This window comes from Hyperolius riggenbachi, chromosome 2 (assembly GCF_040937935.1).
Source record: "Hyperolius riggenbachi isolate aHypRig1 chromosome 2, aHypRig1.pri, whole genome shotgun sequence".
Classification (NCBI taxonomy): domain Eukaryota; kingdom Metazoa; phylum Chordata; class Amphibia; order Anura; family Hyperoliidae; genus Hyperolius; species Hyperolius riggenbachi.
The window spans coordinates 141393352-141414316 of record NC_090647.1 but is presented as its reverse complement, the minus strand read 5'-3'; the positions used below and the strand labels follow the sequence as shown (position 1 = coordinate 141414316).

The following is a 20965-nucleotide window of genomic DNA, read 5'->3' as shown; positions in this document are numbered from 1 at the left end:
AGTGATGACAATCATCTTTTTTTTGGAGTCAAGGAGTCGGAACAATTTATGGGTACCTGGAGTCGGTGGTTTCATAAACTGAGGAGTCAGAGTCGGATAATTTTTTTTACAGACTCCACAAACCTGATAATATACATTCCATGTATATAGTAGTTGGGTATCTACTGGAAGAAATATAGTACATATTAATTTCACATAAGCCTGGCATACTCTGGAGTACTGGTCATTTACACAATTAATTGAATAGGGCAATTGACAACAAAAATTGTCGCAAAAATCGCATGGTGAGTATGGACCTATAGTATTTCACACTGAAAAGGTAAGCATGATACCCAGTGCAAGATGTAGAATTGCTTCCTGCAGGAAATGCACATAGTTCTGGATGTCTAGTGTGGCAATTATTCAAAGCAATGATATCATGCAGGTCTGTAGGGTAGATCTCAGGCCTATAGCTGGTAGGCGATAGTGGGACATATCGTTCAGCAAGCGTAGGAACTGTATGCAGACTGCACACTTTGGAATATGCAGCATTTGAATTTTAAATGAGATTTTGTGGAGTAGTGAAACCATGTGTGCATCTTTTCATAGCTTAATGCTGAGTTTCTCTAGATGAATATTATGTTCACTTTCAAGTGCTATTATATCTGTGTTGACATGAGCATGCGCTGGTAACTTTAGGGAAACCGCTGGGCAAAGCTGCTTGAAAGAATTATTTTTCTTCCAGACATGTCCCTTGCTTTGCTTGTGACTTCGGTTTACATTTACTCTGAACTGCTGCTACACCTCAGATGTCATCAGAACAATCCAAAAATAATAAAAGAAATATCTTCGTATTCAAAATTAATGGATTTGAGGTTCACAAGTCATCCAGACTAGACTCAGATTACACAAGACAAGCAGCGGTATGTGAGAGGCTGTACACACCAACCTATAAATCTGTGAGTGTTTTATATGGGACATGCATTGCGCACATATATTTTATCTGTCTCGTAAACGTGTTTTGAATTTCTGGCAAACTCACGCCTAAAAAAAAAAAAAAAATATATATAGATCTTACTATGGTTACCCATTGTTACTACTACTAATATTATTAGTGGCTGGATAGTGTAATGGTTAAGGGCTCTGCCTCTGACACAGGAGACCTACCTATTTGGTAGGAGACCTTGGGCAAGACTCCCTAACATTGCTACTGCCTATAGAGCGTGTCCTAGTGGCTGTAGCTCTGTCGCTTGGAGTCTGCCAGGAGAAAAGCGCAATATAAATGCTCTGTGTCTTATTAATAGTTATTATATTATTAATGCCAACACTTGGTACACATGAGCAGACCATGTCAACCTTTTGGGCATTCATTCACTGCAATTGTTTTCCCCGATTGTTAACCGTCTGTACAGGAATGCCAAATTAGTATATATGTGTATGATGGGTATGCAATCCATCTGCTGTTCCCAAGCAGGTTACTGTTCCAGTCACAATACACTACTCCCCCACACAAGGTATTCTTTTTGTGTAATTTAACTTGCAACTGTCTGGACCGCTGGGCTCATCACTGCAAAACAGAGGTAACGGTTTGTTCATCAGCATTAACATGAAGCCTCCCCCCAGTTCCTTCTACAGATAGGTGAGAAGTATGATGTTACTACAACAAAGGGGCTGAATAGCTTAAATCAGGGGTGCCCATTAGGTAGATCGCGAAGGCCTTCATGGTAGATCCCGACCCCACTACATTTTCCATTATGTATATACAAATGTGCTCCTAAAATTGTACATAGGTAGATCACTTTGACTTGCTAATTTTTAAAAGTAGCTCACAAGCCGAAAAAGTGTGGGCACCTCTGGCTTAAATAAAGGAGAGGATTATGTGGAGTATCAAAAACAGCTGTTGCTTGCCAGAGGACGCTCTTACATGCACAAGGCGCACCAGCACATCTGATCACTCAACAACAGATAAATGGTCATTTATCAGTTTATTCTGATCAGTGTGTATTCTGATCAGTGTCCAAAACTATTTACTTTTAAATACTTTCACCCTGTGTAAACTGGACCCATTTCCACTAGGGCCGAAAGTGGCCTGAACCTGCAGCGAGTCGGGCGGGGAAACGCTGCCTTTACTTTCAATTGTTTGCTGTCCGAATAGCACTGTGGTGTAGCTGTGCACCGGCCCCAACTTGGATCAAAACTAGAGCAGGTGCCCAAATCAAGTATTCTGACTGGTTATTCTGAACAGCCGCTCCACTTTTGTGCCCGTTTTTACGCCACTTTTTTCTTGTCCTTGTTTTGATAAATCTGCCTCAGTGTAATAAAGGATATATGCTGTCTAGGCCATGTAACCGCTCCACGTACGCACTATCAGGAATAACTGTGAAATTATTTTCTTGTAATGTAAGAGGCAATGTCTAAGATGTACTGTATAAGTTTGAACAGAAGAGTTTATGCTCTCTTTTATATAAAGGGGTATCTAACAGGACCACTCCAGTATGATGTTTAGCTACCGTATAGTAAAGCCTTGTACACATGCTGAAGGAACCCTCCACCAAGATGGTCGTTCTGGGCCAGGTCGGTGGTGATGCTAGCATGTGTACAGCTGTGCCACAGCCAGAGCCGGATTTATACTTTTTATGCCTCCAGCCAAGTCAATTGGGGCTCCCCTTCAATGTGCAGCAGCACATTGTGTAGTTGCCTCTTCCATGTGTAGCCTCCATGTACTGCAGCCCCTTTCTTTCATCTATAGCTCCCTTGGGCATCATCTTCCCTTTTTCAGGTGTTGCTCCCCATTTGAAGCCTTCTCTTTCATATGTAGAAACCCTCATTTCAGGTCCAAGTGCTCCCCTAGGTGGCGCCCGCCCAAGGTCCAGGCCTTTGTGGCCTTTCCAGAAATCCAGCCATGACAGATTACAAAAGGATGAATAATGACTAAACGTACTGTGTTATTCTCCTGCACTGCGGGCTGCCATGGTGTGCTACAAACATCCCTCCTCCCCTCTCCACAGCACATGCTGTTTGATGTAGCCTAGCAGTGCGTCTGTACGTTGCCGATTTCCCACATTTTGCCTTATAACACAAGTTTGCAGTGTGTACGTTTCAGCAACAAATCTTTGACTTAAAAAATACATAGTATTGCAATGCTTATAACTTTTAGAAGTATTCAGATTTTTTTAGGGGGGTGTTGCTATGGTGTTAGACAGAGATGTACTTACAAGAGTTATGAAGCGGTGATGGGTCGCTATTTTATTCTTCTGCTCACATCTTTTTATAAGATGCCTAACATTATTCAAAAACAAAAAACCTGCAAAGTTTCCTCTGGGAACAGGCTGTCATTCACAGCTTCTGTGCATTTCCAGGCAACAATGGCTACAATGTACACATTGCTTATCAGATGAAGGGACACTTATTTATTTATTTATTGTATTTATAAAGCGCCAACATATTACGCAGCGCTGACACTTGATACAAAGGAGGAACAAGATATGTAACATACTGTACTTGCCTACAAAGTTCCTGGTTTCACTTTCCTGCCTTTCATTAGAGTTTCATTTGCTCCGGGAAAGTTTGCCTGTTGCTTAATGAGCACAGTTGATGTACACTGATCACCCTGGATGGAAGATTGTGTTCGATCGGCAGCGAGTCGAGACCACAATGCTAGCAACATCCGATTTTAAGATGAGTGGTGTACGCAGCAAAGCCTACACTCACCTGTCCACCTTCCCCAGTGTCTTCTCACCATGGACGGATGCTCCTTCCTGTCTCTTCTCTCCTGGGGCGCCTGTGTCACGTCACAAAGGCTAGAGACCAAATACTAGAGGCCTCTAGTAGTCACTTAAAGAGACTCTGTAACAAAAATTGCATCCTGTTTTTTTATCATCCTACAAGTTCCAAAAGCTATTCTAATGTGTTCTGGCTTACTGCAGCACTTTGTACTATCACAGTCTCTGTAATAAATCAATGTATCTTTCCCTTGTCAGACTTGTCAGCCTGTGTCTGGAAGGCTGCCAAGTTCTTCAGTGTTGTGGTTCTGCTATGCACTCCCCCCTCAGGGGGGAAAGAAACACACAAATGATCTCTTGAGATTCAAAAGGAAGGCTGTATACAGCCTGCTGGTGTATGGATGTATTTTCTATGTGTGGACATACTGTACATTAACCTACTTCCTGTTTTGGTGGCCATTTTGTTTGTTTACAAACAAACTTTTAAAAACTGTTTTTAACCACTTTTAATGCGGCGAGGAGCGGCGAAATTGTGACAGAGGGTAATAGGAGATGTCCCCTAACGCACTGGTATGTTTACTTTTGTGCGATTTTAACAATACAGATTCTCTTTAAGGTACGGCCATTGGGCCCTTGGTCTCTAGTATTTGTCATGGAACACAGTACCCAGAAGAGTAGAGACAGGGAGGAGCATCCATCAGTAGAGAGAAGACAGAGGAGAACGTCCACCTGCAGACAAGGGAGTGTAAGCTACACTGCCTACACTCTGCACAGCCCGTGAAGGGGGGAGGGGGGGGGGGACCCCGACAGGTAGTGCACACAGGTTTTCTAAAGATTTCATGCTGAAATCTATTGAAAATCTGTGTGCAATGTATGGAGGGATTCGATCAGATAGATCCCTCTTTGATCATATGATCTCATGGCCACATCGAACAGTGTATGGCCAGCCTTATATTGATTATGTTGTCACAATGGCACCTGGCAGGGGTGGGATATTTTACCTGGCAAGTGAACAGTTGGTCCTGTAAAACGACACATAAGAAGCAGGGGAAATAGGCAAGTATAAGGATCTGAGTGACTCTGACAAAGGCTTCTGATGGCCTGATGACTGGGTAAGAACATTTCCTAAACAGCAGGACTTATGGGGAAGGGGTGGGGGGTCGTCTAAATATGAAGTGGATATCCCCTACTTAAAGTAGTCCAAACAAGTAAGGACACCCAGTGAACTAGTGAGCAGATATAAGCGCACAAGGTTTACTGACGCACCTGGGTAGGGAAGCCTAGCCTGTCCGGACCTGTCCCACATAACCTTTACTGCAATTATGGCCACGCGAGAATGCTGTCAGAACAACATGGGGTCACAGATTTCTGCATTTGATACTGCATAGCTGCACAGCAATCAGGTTCATGCAGACCCCTGTCCAATGCCACAAGCACATAGAATAAGCATATGGGTGTTAGAAATGGAGCAAAGGAAGAAGGTGGTCTGATCTGATGAATCACGTTTTCTTCAGCCTCCAAATTCTCCAGATCTCAGTCCAATCAAGTATCTGTGAGATATGCTTTAAAGAAAGAGTGTGATCCATGAAGGCCACACCCCACAAGTTATAGAACTTATGATAATCTGTTGCTACCATCTTGTAACCAGATACCACAGAAGAGGACTTGTGGAGTTCACACCTCAAGGGGTCACAGCTGTCCTGTGGCCCAAGAGGGACATACACAATATAAAGGAGGTGGTGTCAATGTTTTGGGTAACCGCATGGTATATGTTACATTTCTTACATGCCAAGAGAATTCTTATGTTATCCAACCAGTCATTTGGCTAGACAATTCTACAGTATGTCCACACATTACCAGGAGGGACACAGATCCATTTATTCTGGCCCATACCTTTCTCATCTTTGCAGCTGAGCAAGAAAATCTTAGCTAAAACCACTCCAACAATGTGCTAATTGGACAGTGTGAAGGAGCAGCACACTGATGAGTCATCATTCTGCTTTCCACTCTCACAGTCAAGCCCCCTCTATAAGCACATTACTGTAAAATACTGAACAATCAACCAGCTTCACTGAATAGCATTCTAGTGTCAGGGTAGAGTGTAGAGAGTCAGGTACTTATACTATGGATATTTTCTATGTCTCTACACTAAAATTATACTCCATGCATACGCATGTAAAGCATGCATGTAGTTCCCACTTACAGGCATGCAAACACTAACAATCATAATTCATGGTCTTCATCCCTATCTCAGAGTGCCTGCTCCTGACTCCTCCTCCTGGTTCTTTATTCTCATTACTAGGCTCCTGGATTTGGCAAATCTGACCTCATTTAGGACTGATAATCTGGCTTCTGACTTTGGCTAGGCTAACAATGATTCACTGGCTTCTGACCATAGCTGATATTAACCTTCTGGCTTCTGCACGTTTCTTGCCTGATACCAATCCTCTTGCTTCTGCACCTGGCCTATAATATTCATCTAGCATCTGATACTGGCAGATAAGGAGCCTCTGAATTGTGACCCAGGTCTGGCTAATAATGATCCTCTGGCTTCTGCAGCTGGCCTGGCTGATAATGATCCTCTGGCTTCTGATCCTGGTGGATAATGATCCTCTGGCTTTTGCAGCTGGCCTGGCTGATAATGATCCTCCGGCTTCTGCAGCTGGCCTGGCTGATAATGATCCTCCGGCTTCTGCAGCTGGCCTGGCTGATAATGATCCTCCGGCTTCTGCAGCTGGCCTGGCTGATAATGATCCTCTGGCTTCTGCAGCTGGCCTGGCTGATAATGATCCTCTGGCTTCTGCAGCTGGCCTGGCTGATAATGATCCTCTGGCTTCTGCAGCTGGCCTGGCTGATAATGATCCTCTGGCTTCTGCAGCTGGCCTGGCTGATAATGATCCTCTGGCTTCTGCAGCTGGCCTGGCTGATAATGATCCTCTGGCTTCAGCACCTAGCATGGCTGATAATCATCCTCTGGCTTCGGCATCTAGTATGGCTGATAATGATCCTCTGGCTTCTGCAGCTGGCCTGGTTGATAATGATCCTCATCTGATCCTGGTGGATAATGATCCTCTGGCTTCTGCACCTGGCCTGGCTCATAATGATCCTCTTATCCTGAACTAGCTTATGCTGGGTACACACGTATGAGATTCTCTGGCCGATTTATTGTCAGATCGATTATTTCCAACATGTCCAATTTGCTTTCCGAGCATTTTCCGATCGATTTCCGTTCTCTTTAATAGGAAATCATCGGAAAATGCTTGGAAATGGATCAGAAAGCAAATCGGACATGTTGGAAATAATCGATCTGACAGTAAATCGGCCAGAAAATCTCATAGTGTGTACCCAGCATTAGTTTTACGCATCGGAGAGGAGGACGGTTATTGTTACGCATGGGACAGGAAGACAGTGTTACGCATCGGAGAGGAGGACGATTAGTGTTACGCATCGGAGAGGACGGTTAGTGTTACGCATCGGAGAGGAGGACGGTTAGCGTTACGCATCGCAGAGGAGGACGGTTAGCGTTACGCATCGCAGAGGAGGACGGTTAGCGTTACGCATCGCAGAGGAGGACGGTTAGCGTTACGCATCGCAGAGGAGGACGGTTAGCGTTACGCATCGCAGAGGAGGACGGTTAGCGTTACGCATCGCAGAGGAGGACGGTTAGTGTTGCGCATCGGAGAGGTCGGTTAGTGTTGCGCATCGCAGAGGAGGACGGTTAGTGTTGCGCATCGCAGAGGAGGACGGTTAGCGTTACGCATCGCAGAGGAGGACGGTTAGCGTTACGCATCGCAGAGGAGGACGGTTAGCGTTACGCATCGCAGAGGAGGACGGTTAGCGTTACGCATCGCAGAGGAGGACGGTTAGCGTTACGCATCACAGAGGAGGACGGTTAGTGTTGCGCATCGGAGAGGTCGGTTAGTGTTACGCATCGGAAAGGATGACATTTAGGGTTACGCATAGGAAAGGACGACGGTTAGGGTTACGCATCGGAAAGGACGACGGTTAGAGTTACGCATCGGAAAGGACGACGGTTAGGGTTACGCATCGGAAAGGACGACGGTTAGGGTTACGCATCGGAAAGGACGACGGTTAGGGTTACGCATCGGAGAGGAGGAGGTTAGTGTTACGCATCGGAGAAGAGGAAGGTTAGAGTGTGGCAGTGGAGAGGTGGGCAGAGATTTTACCAACAGGCGGAACTAAATGTGGGAGGAAACTTTACTGGGTCCCAAAAAGCACACTATAGCCATGATCCAAAACAACAGTATGTAAATGTACAATGTAGATATTTTGCTAATAGTCTACTTTAGGTAACCCAGAAGGAAAACTCAGAACAATTCCAGTAACGTGATTGGGTGAACTTTTAGGTTTCAGATAGGTTGTAGTAAGTACGCCAGCACTACTCAGCCAATTAGCACTGATATTTCTGTACAGCACCACTGAAAGCTGATTGTATTATATTAATAACATAACACCCCCCCCCCCCCCCCCCCTTTCACATAAATCAGTGTATTGCATGTAGTACATATTCACAACTATGGTACCATCATTATCTTGAGAATTGGCAATCAACTACATTTCAATGCTGGGCCATAGCTTTTCCACCAGGGAATAATGAGTTTGGGTTGGATTGTGGAAAACTGCCCGGATAGGGATCTTTGTCCAATCCAGTCAATTCACCCAGACATTGGTACTTCTATAGTTTTTTTTTACTTTCATTTAAGAATTACTAATTGTGCAGCCTATGACATGACTTAATCACCTGAAATAAGTCAATTACAATAAATAACGTAGGCAAAAAAGCATTTTCTTTCAAAGACACACATTCCGTCATAGCATGTGTTTCCTATTATCAGCACATGGTATGTGAGTGCTGCTGGTGGGTCCAACAAAGGAGTCAGACTAATGTGGAACAGTCTGATTGCTCAGGGGCCCCGTGTGCTGAAAGTGAAACTACAGCTGCCAAGCTGTTCAAACTATAGAGTAGTACAAATACTAAGAGCAACAGACATCGCAGTATATAAAACACCACGCTGGAGTGATTTGTTAAATGTCAATGGTGTTTGTCTTAGGCATCCAGAGCCTTTTGTTGTGGAGAACAGGGGTGTTGTATGTTTTACCTTCTTTTGTGCCTAATAGAAAAAAGGGGACTGCTCCTGCAAGCCAGAGAGATGGGAAGCTGGGCGGGAGGGATGTGGATCAGTGTCTCTGGCTCAGCTCCTGATCTGCTGATTAAATCCTCAAGTATGCCAGGAATCCCTGCACTGGAACAATGCGCCTCCCAGCAGCAGGACAAACCCACGTGGAGGGAGCCACAAAGGGGACGAGGAGTAGGAGGAGGTCTGTTCCCTTCACTACTGGCCGCCCCATCCCTCATCTCCCCCACCACACACACACCCCGTACACATTCCCAGCTAGCAGTATTGCTGCAGCAGGCGTGGCCAGTCTCGTCCCGCAGCATCACCCGCGTGTGGGACAGCCAATCATGCGTGGGCGGGGCTAGCTGTAGCAGCAGCCCTGCCCTTTTCTTTTTCTTTTTTTTTTTTGTTAATGAAAGTTACAGGAACATTGTATTCCTGCCTTTCCAGTTGATCCAATAGCGACGTCAGCCCCGATTTGACCCTTTACTACGAGAGCGCGGACGCAGGGCAGCCGGGGAGCACCGATCCCCCTGGAAGGGGCAGCGCAACCTCGGCACAGGATGATCTTCTCTAGCATGCCCGTGAGGATACCCACCGGGAAACTGGTAGGCGCCTGGGAGCTGCTGCTGCGGGCATGGCTGGCATGGAACAATGAGTGGCTGCTGGAGAGAGTGTGGAGGGCAGGCAGGGGACGCAGCCAGTGTGGCTGAGCAGCACGTTAGCACGTAACCCATTCAGTCCTGGTCACAGCATACTGCCAGGATCGATACTATAGCATGGAGAGAAAGGGGATTCTACTGGTGGTCATACGTGAGATGCTACCAACATGCCCTGCTGTGTTATGGGCATCCCTGCACATTCCACCAGCTAGCACTCCTATCATTCTATCCTATGCCCACTCTTGTTTTTTTATTTTATTATTATGCCATTCTAAATATTTTTTCTACAGCATATATTTATTTTGAATCTGTGCCATCTGTCCAGGTTCCCATTTCCTGCAGTATATTCACAATTTATGAGAGCATCAAAGAGAAAACTGTGCTACTTCTGTGCCAAAGGGGGATTGCTGCTTTTAGTTAATGGGGTTGGATCATCTCTCTGTCTCTCAATGTAGTAAATATATACGGTATGTATGTAGCGTACGGTTGAGCAGGTATTTGGGGCGTAGTATTACCATGAGTAGTCATTGATGCCAATTTCGTCACTTGATGATATAAAGTGACGTAAAATGGATTACTTCATCCCATTCTTGTTGATTGCTTCACAAAGAGTTTGCCGTGGGGGTTATAACAAATAAGCACCCATTTTACAGGAATAAATTCCAAAAGAGAGCTGCAGGTTTTCATTTTGTGTGGTTCTGCGGCTTATTAGACAATCCGTCTAGCTGAGGTCAGCTGAAGAAGTATGCTGGATGCATAATATTGCTAACGGTACAATTTTTTTCATCAGATGCGATCTTTCAACATGATTTTTACGATCAAATTGGACAGAAAAGTGTGCAGTCTGTGGTGAAAATCGATGTAAAACTAATCTATGGTTGATAGGATGAAAAAAATGTAATTGATCTGAAGGTTGGATTTTACGATAGAATTGGAAGAGAGGAAATGCCTTAATTGGCCTGTGTATGGGAAAAATCGATAATTTCATTCCGATTACTTTTGAATGTAATAATAAAAAAAAAAAAACTGTACCGTTAATGGGCATGTTTACCTGCTCCTGTGTCAGCTGGTCACTTAGGAAGCTGTTTTCTTCCTCAGCACATTCTAGTCAATGCAGAAAGTTCAGGGTATGCCAACAGGACTTCGTAAAGCAGCAGCACACTAATGAGTCAGTTTCCCTTCCTGCATAAAATTTCATTGTAAGATTGACAGCATAGTGCTGTTCTCCTTTTTGCCAATGATAAGCCACATACACATATTGTCACCTGAAATGATCTTGTGAGAATTTTGGGTGACAGTTTACTTGTTCCCTGCTGAGCAGAATATTCTGCCTGTGGAGAGGGAAGGGGGAAGATGGGATGAAGGCATCTCTTTTGGGAGCTACAGTGGTAAATGGTCAAGGATAGGGATGAACAACGAGATGCAAATAATTTTTCCTTTCATTCAAATTTCATGTAAATGATGTACAGCTTGATATTGGACCAATCAGAATAACATCCTGTCAATTTTTATTGGTCCCAGTTCAAGCTGCATAACATTTACTTGACATTTGAATGCAAAGGAGAAATGATTTCCATCTCCTTCATCATCCCTAGTCAAGGATTTTCCAACTGGTGAAGAGGAAGAGACAAAAGATGGGACATATCTGTGATCTCAGTAGACTCAACAGAACTAAATAAGAATAATTGTTTTGAATTACTAAAATTAACTTAATCCTTGATTTGATGGGGATTACAAGATACTGATTCTTAATATTGTACTGGCACTATATACATATATAATGTATGTAATATTTTCCTGATGATCACATCACATGACAGGATTTAAGGTACGCTTTAGTTTGACATATGGTCATACAAATGGTCATGAAGAGTTGGAGTTGACTGAAGGAATGTGGAGGAGATAGTTTGACACTCACCTGGAGCTAAATAATGTGATAATTTCCTTTAGTTGATGAAATGGTATTGGAAAATGTCAAGCGATGCGCACCATTCATAGCAGTGCTGCTGGCTGTAGTGATGTGTAATGCTGTGCGGCTTTATTCAGTACAGATAAAAAGGCCCCATGTTTCAGCTGCATCAGAACTGAGCTAGGCAGACGTTTTTATTTGTACTTCTGGGCAGTGCATCTGCATCCTGTGTGTGTGTGTGTGTGTGTGTGTTTGTTGTTGTTGTTTTTTTAACTTCTTTTTAAACTGTTTAAATTGAACTGGTTCCTAAGAAAGTTCCTTCGGTTCCTGGATTGACCAGACTGGATTCTACATTCCACATTAAGGTGTCCTCTATGGGGTATAGTAGCATGCAGGGATTGTTGCTTGGTGGTTGCCTGGTCTGGGTTAGTCTGGAATGCAGAACCACTAGTATGAGGGTAGCCCTGCCTGATCACCACATGATGTGCAATCAGTGTAGTAAGACAACAGAACATTTATATCACACTTTTCTCCTGGTGGATTTAAAGCGCCAGAGCTGCAGCCAGCCACTAGGATGTGCTCTATTGGCAGTGTTAGGGAGACTTGCCAAAGGTTCTCTACTGAATAGGTGCTGGCTTACTGAACAGGCAGAGCCAAGATTCAAACCCCGGTTCCCTTAAAGCAGTTTCTCAACATTTTATTGGTATGTACCCCTTTTAAAACCTTGTACTCACCAAGTACCCCTTAGCATAGTAAACATCACAAGTACCCCTTGACAAATATATATTTAAGGCTAGTACATGATAATTGGTTCTAAACTATTTCCAAGCCTTTACTATTGCTTTTAAATAGCTAAAACACTAATTTGGTGTTGTTTAAATAGGATTTTTCATTTTCTACAACTCTAAATTTGTTATTCTTGGTTAAGTATATAAAGCCCGAGTACCCCTTGGAACCATCAGAAGTACCCCCTGGGGTACACGTACCACACGTTGAGAACCTAGGCCTTAAAGGACAACTGAATTGAGAAGACTATGGAGGCTGCCATGTTTGTTTCTTATTAAACAATACCAGTTGCTTGGCAGCCCTGCTGGTCTGTTATGCCAGGCATACACGGCTCGTTTAATGCGCCGGATCGAGCCAGCGCATCCCCGCTCGTCCGTCCGCGCTTGCGGATCGATTGCCGCTCGTTCCCGCCGGCGCTTCATTATCACCGCTCGATTCCCTGCCATTGTACGCGGGCGGAGATCGAGCGGGCGCGGGTCGAGCGGCATGATTGGGCCAGCTGAATATTATCAGCTGGCTGGATCAGCTGGTCGATACACGGTACAGAAACGTACCATATATCCCCAGCATTAGGCTGCAGAAGTGTCTGAATAACACCAGAAACAAGCATGCAGCTAATCTGTCAGATCTGACAATAATGTCAGAAACACCAGATCTGCTGCATGCTTGTTCAGGGCCTATGGCTGAAAGTATTAGAGGTAGAGGGTCAGCAGGACAGCCAGGCAACTGGTATTGCTTCAGGGCCTGTTTCCACTGGCGTAGTGCGATTCCATTGCAGAAAACGTGACAAAAATTTGCATGCGAATGCAAAATCGTATGCGATTGTATGCAAATTTTAACACGAAAACGCATTAAATTTCACATCTGTTTGTAAGTATGCGAATTTAACCATGTCAGTGCCTGTGTGCTTTTACATTGATTTTAAGCGAAAACATACGCGAATTTGCATGAAAAATTAGCATAACTAAAACTCATGCGAATTTCCTATTAAATACATTACAGGCGAATGCACACTAGCCTTGCGGTATGCGAGTTCTGATGGCTCTGCTGTGCAGATTTTTTCTGCACAGGTCACCGCACAGAATTTCTGACAAGTGGAAACAGACCCATTGATTTATATTGGTTATGTGAATCTGCATGCAGAAAACGCATGCAGATTCGTTCTAGTGGAAACGGTCCCTAAAAGAAAATAAACATGGTAGCCTCCATATACCTTTCTCTTCAGTTGTCCTTCAACCATTACACTATCCAGCCACCGTAGTAAGCTTCACACCCAGTGTTATACCGTGAGACTCATACAAGTACATGTACAGCACAGAATTCTTATTTTCTGATCTCATGACCTATTAGTGATAGCACTTCTTCTCATGTATTGCATTTCATAATTTTTTAAAGAGTTCTATGTAATGCATGGACATTGGGAAAATGGCAGTGTGTTTGCTTCCTGTATCTCAGTAGGAAATAAGGCTGTCACATAGAAATGTTTATGTAGCACTCAGTAGCTCTTGTCAATGGGCAGCAGTTTTATGGTACATTCAAGCTTAGCATAGAAATAATTAGTAGTTCTTCCTTCATGTATTATTTCTGTGCATTTGAAGGCCATTAAAGTGATGAATGATGGATGACCTCAGGTAACATACTGGTGAAGGACTGTCAGCTTACATTGTCCATCTACTGATCCTTTCTCCAGGAAACAAAAGAAATAGGGCTTTGGCAGTTGCCGCATGGTTGATTTATGTACTGCATATGACCATACTGTTTTATTTGTATTCATTTGTGTAGCTGCAGAATGTTCTGTGATGCTTTATACATCGCCTTGATTCTGTAAACTTTGCTCTAGAGTTTAATTCACAGGAGAAGCGTTGGCACCTTAATGATAGACCACCCTTTTTTTTTAGCTCCTAAGAAGCAACAATGTATGCAAGATATCTCGCTACAAGTAAACCTAAATGTACCCATTAAAGCAGTTGTTTCTGACATTATTGTTAGAACTGACCAAATTAGCTGCGTTTTTGTTACTGGCCAATTAGACCAGCTGGGCTGCCACGCAAATGGTATTGCTTAAAAGGAAATAAATATGGCAGCCTCCATATTGTTCTCACTACAGTTATCCTTTTAACATCCTGTGTTTATAAATTAGCTGCTTTGCCATGGCAGACGAAATTCCTGAGCAGACACGGGAGAGATCAAATTATAATTTGTGATTAGTCGCAGGTGAGGGTGAATTAGACAGGCTAAACTCTCTAAATTTATACAGGGTGCATTTCTCTGTTTTCCTTCTGTCTTGTTCAAGAGTTAAGGTCCACTTTAACAGTACAATATTGTCCTCAGATGCGATCATTCGATCAGATTTATATGATCCAGTTGTTCAGAAAATCACACAGTATGTGGAGGAAATCGACGTGAAATTATTCTATAGTCGATTGGAATACAGAATTTTGTTGATTGTAGCATTGGGTTTTATGATTGAAGAGAGAAAGTGCCCTAATTAACCTGAGTATGGGAAAGATCGATAATTACCTTATGATTACTTACGATGCTGCAGATCTAATGGAATGATCACATCTGAGGAAAATATTGTATCTTTAATGGGCACCTTGAGTGAGGTATTTGTTTTTAGCAGTTCTTCGCTTTCTGAGATTTGAAAATGTAATGAGCCTGGCATTTTAACGCTGTGACTGGCAGTGGCATGGAATAAAGGACGGAAACTGACGCTTAGACCGGTGCCAAAGTGGTTGAACATTGTGCCAATTACAGCGCTGTCTGTGTGCTTACCGCAACATATGAAGCGGTTATGACTGACAGAGGTGGGTTGCATGCTTCCTGTGAAAGGAAGGTTAAAATGCTGAGAATACTCAATAGCGGACTGTGGTGATGGCGCCCTTTACGCTGGGCATCTGGCTTTGCATTATCAAAAAAAAAATGTGCATAAGGGGAAGAGAATTGCAAACTCTGGCAGTGGTTTTACTTGTGTCCAAACTACAACAAACAAATCACCTTTTAATGAGTTGGAGTCAGTGGTTTCCAGACAAGGATGCCCTTCAAGCAGCTGTCAGGGAGTGGGTGTGTAACCCTGGCAAAGATTGATTCTGTCAGGAAATATGGATGTTGCTGCAATGAAGGCAGTGGTGCATCAACTGCCCTCCAGGGGGAGCATTTGGGACTGAACTGTAACCAGGGGAGCATCAATGGCCATGTAATTCATGCAGTTCAAATCATTTCTGTATGATCCTTGTACTTTGTAGACACGATTAAAATGCTCTCCTGAGAGAACTCTAAGGGCAGGGCCACACTTGTATGTGCAGCAAATGCACCCATATTTCCCACATTTTTTTGGGGACACATCCGGCGTTCGTAAGTAGAACAATCACATATTTCTACAGCAACTAATGTAAAAAATAAACATGTCCAAAAAAAAAAACCTAAACATGTCCCCCCCCCCCCCCCCCCCCCAAAAAAAAGCTATAGGCAGTTAATTCCCTGTTTATGAAAATGGGAACTAGATATGAACAAACCTATTTATTTACATGGGATGCCAATTCTCATGTGAACTCGCATTGCGGAAAATCACATGCAAACCTATCAAGTGTGAACCCTGCCATAGGAGTAAAACTTATTGATTTGGTACACTAGACTCTGAAAACAGTCACTGGCCCTGCAGAGCTTGCACTCTATTACAGGCACTTCCATGTCCTGTCGCAGGAATATCTTTGCTTTGTTGTGACTTTAAAGCTAACGATTGATTTCTGCCCAGTTTTCTAAACTTTGTATGGCTGTAATTTGCTTATCAGTGAGTTTTTTTCTATATTCCCAACAAGGTACTGCCAAGACAGAAGCTGTCACTTCCATGCCTAGAAATAACTCCTTTTAGGCAGCAAATTAAAACAAGTAAAACAGCCTGGTTATTAATGTTTTGTGCTGTACATACACATGTTTATTTCATCATGTCACAAGTCACCTCATGTACACTTTTTAAGCTGCAGTTAGTGATCAAGTCCATTCAGTCCATGAGAAAGCAGTGGGTTTGGGCAGCCCTTGATCAGTGGAGCGGCCTTTCCTTGTTGTTAACCCCGTTTTTTACCTACTTGGTGAAGCTGGTCTGCTGTTCCCAGGGTGGTCGTCTCCCTCCTTCATAGACACAGAAAATGTCACATGGCTATTGCTTGGTGACATCTCTCTACAACATTGGGCCCCTTGCAGTATAGAGATCCTGCAGTAGGCGAAACACTAATTGTGGGGAAATTAAAGTGTATGCACCCTAAAGTGGTATAAAACTCAGCATTTCCTCTTTGCTCTAAAAGATTATTTACAGCATGAAATCTACTACCACAAACAAATTGTAGCAGAACAGCATTCAAACAGTTAAACACAGCACTTTGTTCTTCATTGGAAAGCTTCTGGCCCCATCCGAAGAAGTGATAACATGATCTTTTGTTTACGTTCCTTTGTCAGCTGCAATTAGTATAGAGCCAGCAAATGAACTGCACTGAGCTGAGAAGCAGAGAGAGGTGAGAAAAGATCACTAGATAGATTTTAATATATAAATACAGCAGCTATGCAATGAAATGCACAAGTCCAGCTGCGAGTCAGGAATGCAGGGGTTACTCATTTGTTAAGCCAAGGTCAGAAGTCAGAGGTTCAGTAATACAGGATGAACAAAAGTACCCAGGGTTAAAACTGATTTGATGTAAGGAACACTCCAGACGTCCATAGTATATTGGGGGCTCTGAGCAATGAAGTAACAAGTATCAGAAGGAACAAACCAGGAGTCAGAAACCAGAGTATTAGGAGTATAAAATGAGTGGAGAACTTCTATCTGATGCACAGCGAGAGGCAAGCAAGGAGTTGGAAGACACAAACGGTGCTGAGATCAAGACAATCACTTAGCCAATGCAAACTCGCAAAATAATGTGGGAATTCTCTACAAACCAGGAAGTTCTTATATAGGCGGTGAGTCTCTCATATGCATAACAGGTGTGTCAGCACTCCAGAATGTGAATGATGTATTTGAGTTTTTGTTCAGGCTGTGCTATGTGCTGTCAGTAGAAAGCGGCTCTCGCGGTCTGTAAGTAGCTATCTCCGTGCAGTGTAAGGACAGCTGTTTGATCAGTTTGTACTGGCTGGAGGGCTCAATGGCACTCACTTGGGATTTAAACTTTTATGCATAAGTATGGATTAGCTAGAGGAGGGGCGGAGTAGAAAGTTTCCAATTGGTGCTTCTTTCACTTACGCCTTCTCAGATTCAGTAACTCGCCTCACTGAACCTGACAAAGGTGAAGCCAGCTCTTGCTTTGTAAACAGAGCAGTCTGGCTCTGCTGTCCTGGTGACAGAAGGTGCCAGGGGAGACATGATTAAATCATTCACTTTTCCCTTAATTACACTGAGGTTGGCATATCAGAATAGAATAATGCATGCCATGCTCAACATAGAAAGAGTTACTTTGTGTGTCATTCAGTGCAACTGCTTTATTAATGTAGAGAAGGACTGAACAAATCCAAGGAGCCTGTCACAAATCAAAGCTAGTGCCTAAGGCCTTGTTCACACTTACAATCGCAAAACACTATCAAATATCGCTAGTGTTTTGTCGTGGCATTTTTTACTGGCCGTTTTTGCGATTTTTGAGCGATCGCCAAAAAATGCTGTATGCAGCGCGTTTTCATTTAGCGCTAATTGTGAATCGCTGGAGATCACTGTCTTATAGTTAACATTGCACTAGCGCTTTAAAAAGCGCTAGCGATTGTCAGCAGATGCCTGCTAATTGCCCGAGTGTAAATGGGCCCTTGATGCTGAGTTGTTGTTTTTTCTGTCACACATTGCTTTTTATGTATAGAATCTGATGTCTTTGGTTACTGCATAGCTATACTACTTTATGTAAACTGTACAGTAGAATGTGAATGAGACCTAACTGTTATCATTAATATTATTTATATAGCGCCATCATATTACGCAGCGCTGTATAGAGTATATATTGTCTTGTCACTTAACTGTCCGTCGGAGGGGCTCACAATGTAATTCCTACCATAGTCATATGTACAGTACGTATCGTGTATTGTATCTATAGTAGTCTAGGGCCAATTTAGGGGAAGCCAATTAACTTATCTGTATGTTTTTGGGATAAACCGGAGTGCCCGGAGGAAACCCACACAGACACGGGGAGAACATACAAACTCCTTGCAGATGTTGACCTGGCTGGGATTCGAACTGGGAACCCAGCGCTGCAAGGCGGGAGCGCTAACCATTACGCCACCGTGCTGCTGTTATCAATACATCTGGGTCCTACAAAATTTCCTGCCGACTCCTGAATGGGATAGACTGGCTTCTGAATCCCATATCAATCTTTCCATCGTTGGCATAGGATTATAGTTGTAAAACTTAAGATAATAAAAGGGCAGTTTGCATTTTTTCCTCTTTACGTGGGCGGTAAATGCAGCATTTTTAGTAGGTAACGAAAGCGTTGTTAAAGCATGATCAGCTGACTTCAGATGAATGGAAGCGGTTTTTAAATGAAGGTGATGATAGCTTCTGGCGTTGCTCGCATAAATGCAGTAGTAGACGCTACATGTAGTGTCCAGCATTAGCTGCGTTTGGTGTTTCTGGGCTTGTTCACAACTAGGGCGATTTCAGAATTTTTTTTACGCGCCGGCAATTTTGAAAATTGTCCTAAAAGGGCTGGAGCAATGATTCCCTATGAGAGTGTTCTCATCTGAGCGGTTAGATTCCTATCCGCTCACCAAAGCGCTGCCTGTACTATTTTTGGGCAGATTTGCTTATAATGGCAGATATAGGGAAATCGCAAAACGCTTGAAAAAGCGATTACTATAGCTTTTTTCCCCCAGCGTTTTTAAGAATAAATACATTGTATTTATTCTTTTCCGAGTCAAAGAGTTCACTTCCTGACTTGCGTCAGAAAGTGATAAAACAAATCGCTCTGCAAAATCGCTTTACAAAAAATCGCAATGCGCAGGTAAGTACCGGGAGGTGCTAAAAATAATCGCACACAAAATCGCAAAACGCTGGTGTCAGCGATTTATTATTTTAGATGTGAACAAGGCCTCAGTGTTGCGTTAGGGGTCTTCTTACCCGATGCCACGACAATGTCAGGAACAGATTCTAAAGGATTTTCTGGTGAGTAGCAGAAAAGCGTTGAGCGCTGGTTAAACCACCCATTCAGAGCGATTCTGCAGCACTTGCCGATCGCGGGCGATCAGCAAATCGCTGCAGCAGTGGAATCTTATGGGGGTGGTTCCGCTTGCAGCTTTGCGAACATGGAGCAATCGCAAATCACTGCTTGCAGCATTTTGGGTGCGATCCTGGAGCGGTCACATCAGTGGCTGCTGTAGCCAAATCTCGATCGCTCCGGGAACTGCGGGGAAATCGAGGCACTTCCGTGATTCAGCAAATTGCAAGCTTTTTGTATGAATTCTTACACCAAAAACGAAGGCATGCAGTGGAAACTCAATGTATATTATTTTCCAGATTTGGGTAACCTTACCTTTTTTTGTAACCTCTGGCAGTTCTCTGTTTACCTTTCTGCTATTTGAAGCCATAAAATGGACTTAATCTGCTCCCTGGATAGTCACATTTATTCTCAGGTATCTTCAAGCTTTGAGAATCTATTGAGAGTAAGATCAGGAAGGTGTATGAGTTTTTTTTCCTAAGAGACTAGAGTTCCTGTTTAAAGGGACTCTGAAGTGAAAATAAACTGATGATATAATGATTTGTATGTGTAGTACAGCTAAGAAATAGAACATTCGTAACAAAGATATGAGTCTCCAATTGTTTCCAGTACAGGAAGATCTAAAGAGAACCTGAGGTGGGTTTGAAGAATGCCATCAGGACACAGAGCCTGGTTCTGCATTCTATCACCAGCCACTGTGTCCGTATAGTGTGCCCGCATGCACCCCCTGTGCTCTGCTGTCCCTCCAATATAAAAACCACCATTCTAGGGACATGCACCTTGTCGTAAGCTGGCTGTTTACCTTTGTGCTGCCTGTCACCGCCGCTCCCCCGCCTCCTCTAAAGCGCCGCTCCCCGCCTGCGTCCATTCCCTCCCCGCCTCCGTAAGCTGATTGGAGGGAAGGGACGCAAGCGGGGAGCTGCGCTATAGAGGAGGCGGGGGAGCGGCGGTGACAGGCAGCACAAAGGTGAACAGCCAGCTTACGACAAGGTGCATGTCCCTAGAATGGTGGTTTTTATATTGGGGGATAGCGGAGCGCAGGGGGGCCCTGACGGCACACTATACGGACACGGAGGCTGGTGATAGTATGCAGAACCAGGCTCTGTGTCCTAGTGGCATTCTTCAAACCCACCTCGGGTTCTTTTTAAGAAACCTAACTTAACTATGCAAAAGAGCTTTATAACTGAAAATAAAAATATGAAACTGTTTTCTTTGCTACTATGTTCTATTAATTATCCGTGCTATACATATAATTCGTTATATCATAAAGTGTTGGGGTTTTTTTTTCCGCTTTAGTGTCACTTTAAGGCTGTCACTTGAAAAAGTGCATCCCTTGTAGTGATGTGACCCCCTTAGTTTATCTCTCTGTGCACTTCACTGAAAATACTGTCTGTTCGAGTGCATCACCCCAATACACTGACAGTTCTTTGACTTAACTTTGAAACTTGCAAAGGATCTCCCACTGCATGGCCAAGTTTAGTTCTAAACACTTGAGCTCAGTTCTTATGTTTCAGAGTCAGCCCACATGTGTTCCTGTTGTCCTGCTTACATCATGACGTGGAATGCAGTGTTTGGATTTCTTCTTCCCGCT

The 20965-nt window shown here is 43.5% G+C and overlaps 1 protein-coding gene across 5 annotated transcripts in view; it reads left to right on the top strand.

Annotated features, from left to right (window-relative positions):
- The window catches only part of RBMS2 (RNA binding motif single stranded interacting protein 2), a 192540-nt gene that overhangs the window by 58396 nt on the left and 113179 nt on the right, over positions 1-20965 (top strand). Inside the window, exon 1 of one of the 5 annotated variants that reach the window (XM_068265169.1) lies at positions 9234-9447. The exons of the other annotated variants lie outside the window; for them this stretch is intronic. Coding sequence (XP_068121270.1) covers positions 9403-9447 — 45 coding nt within the window. The 5' untranslated portion in view covers positions 9234-9402. Of the gene's footprint in view, positions 1-9233; positions 9448-20965 lie in introns of those variants that run through there. 5 annotated transcript variants of the gene reach the window in all.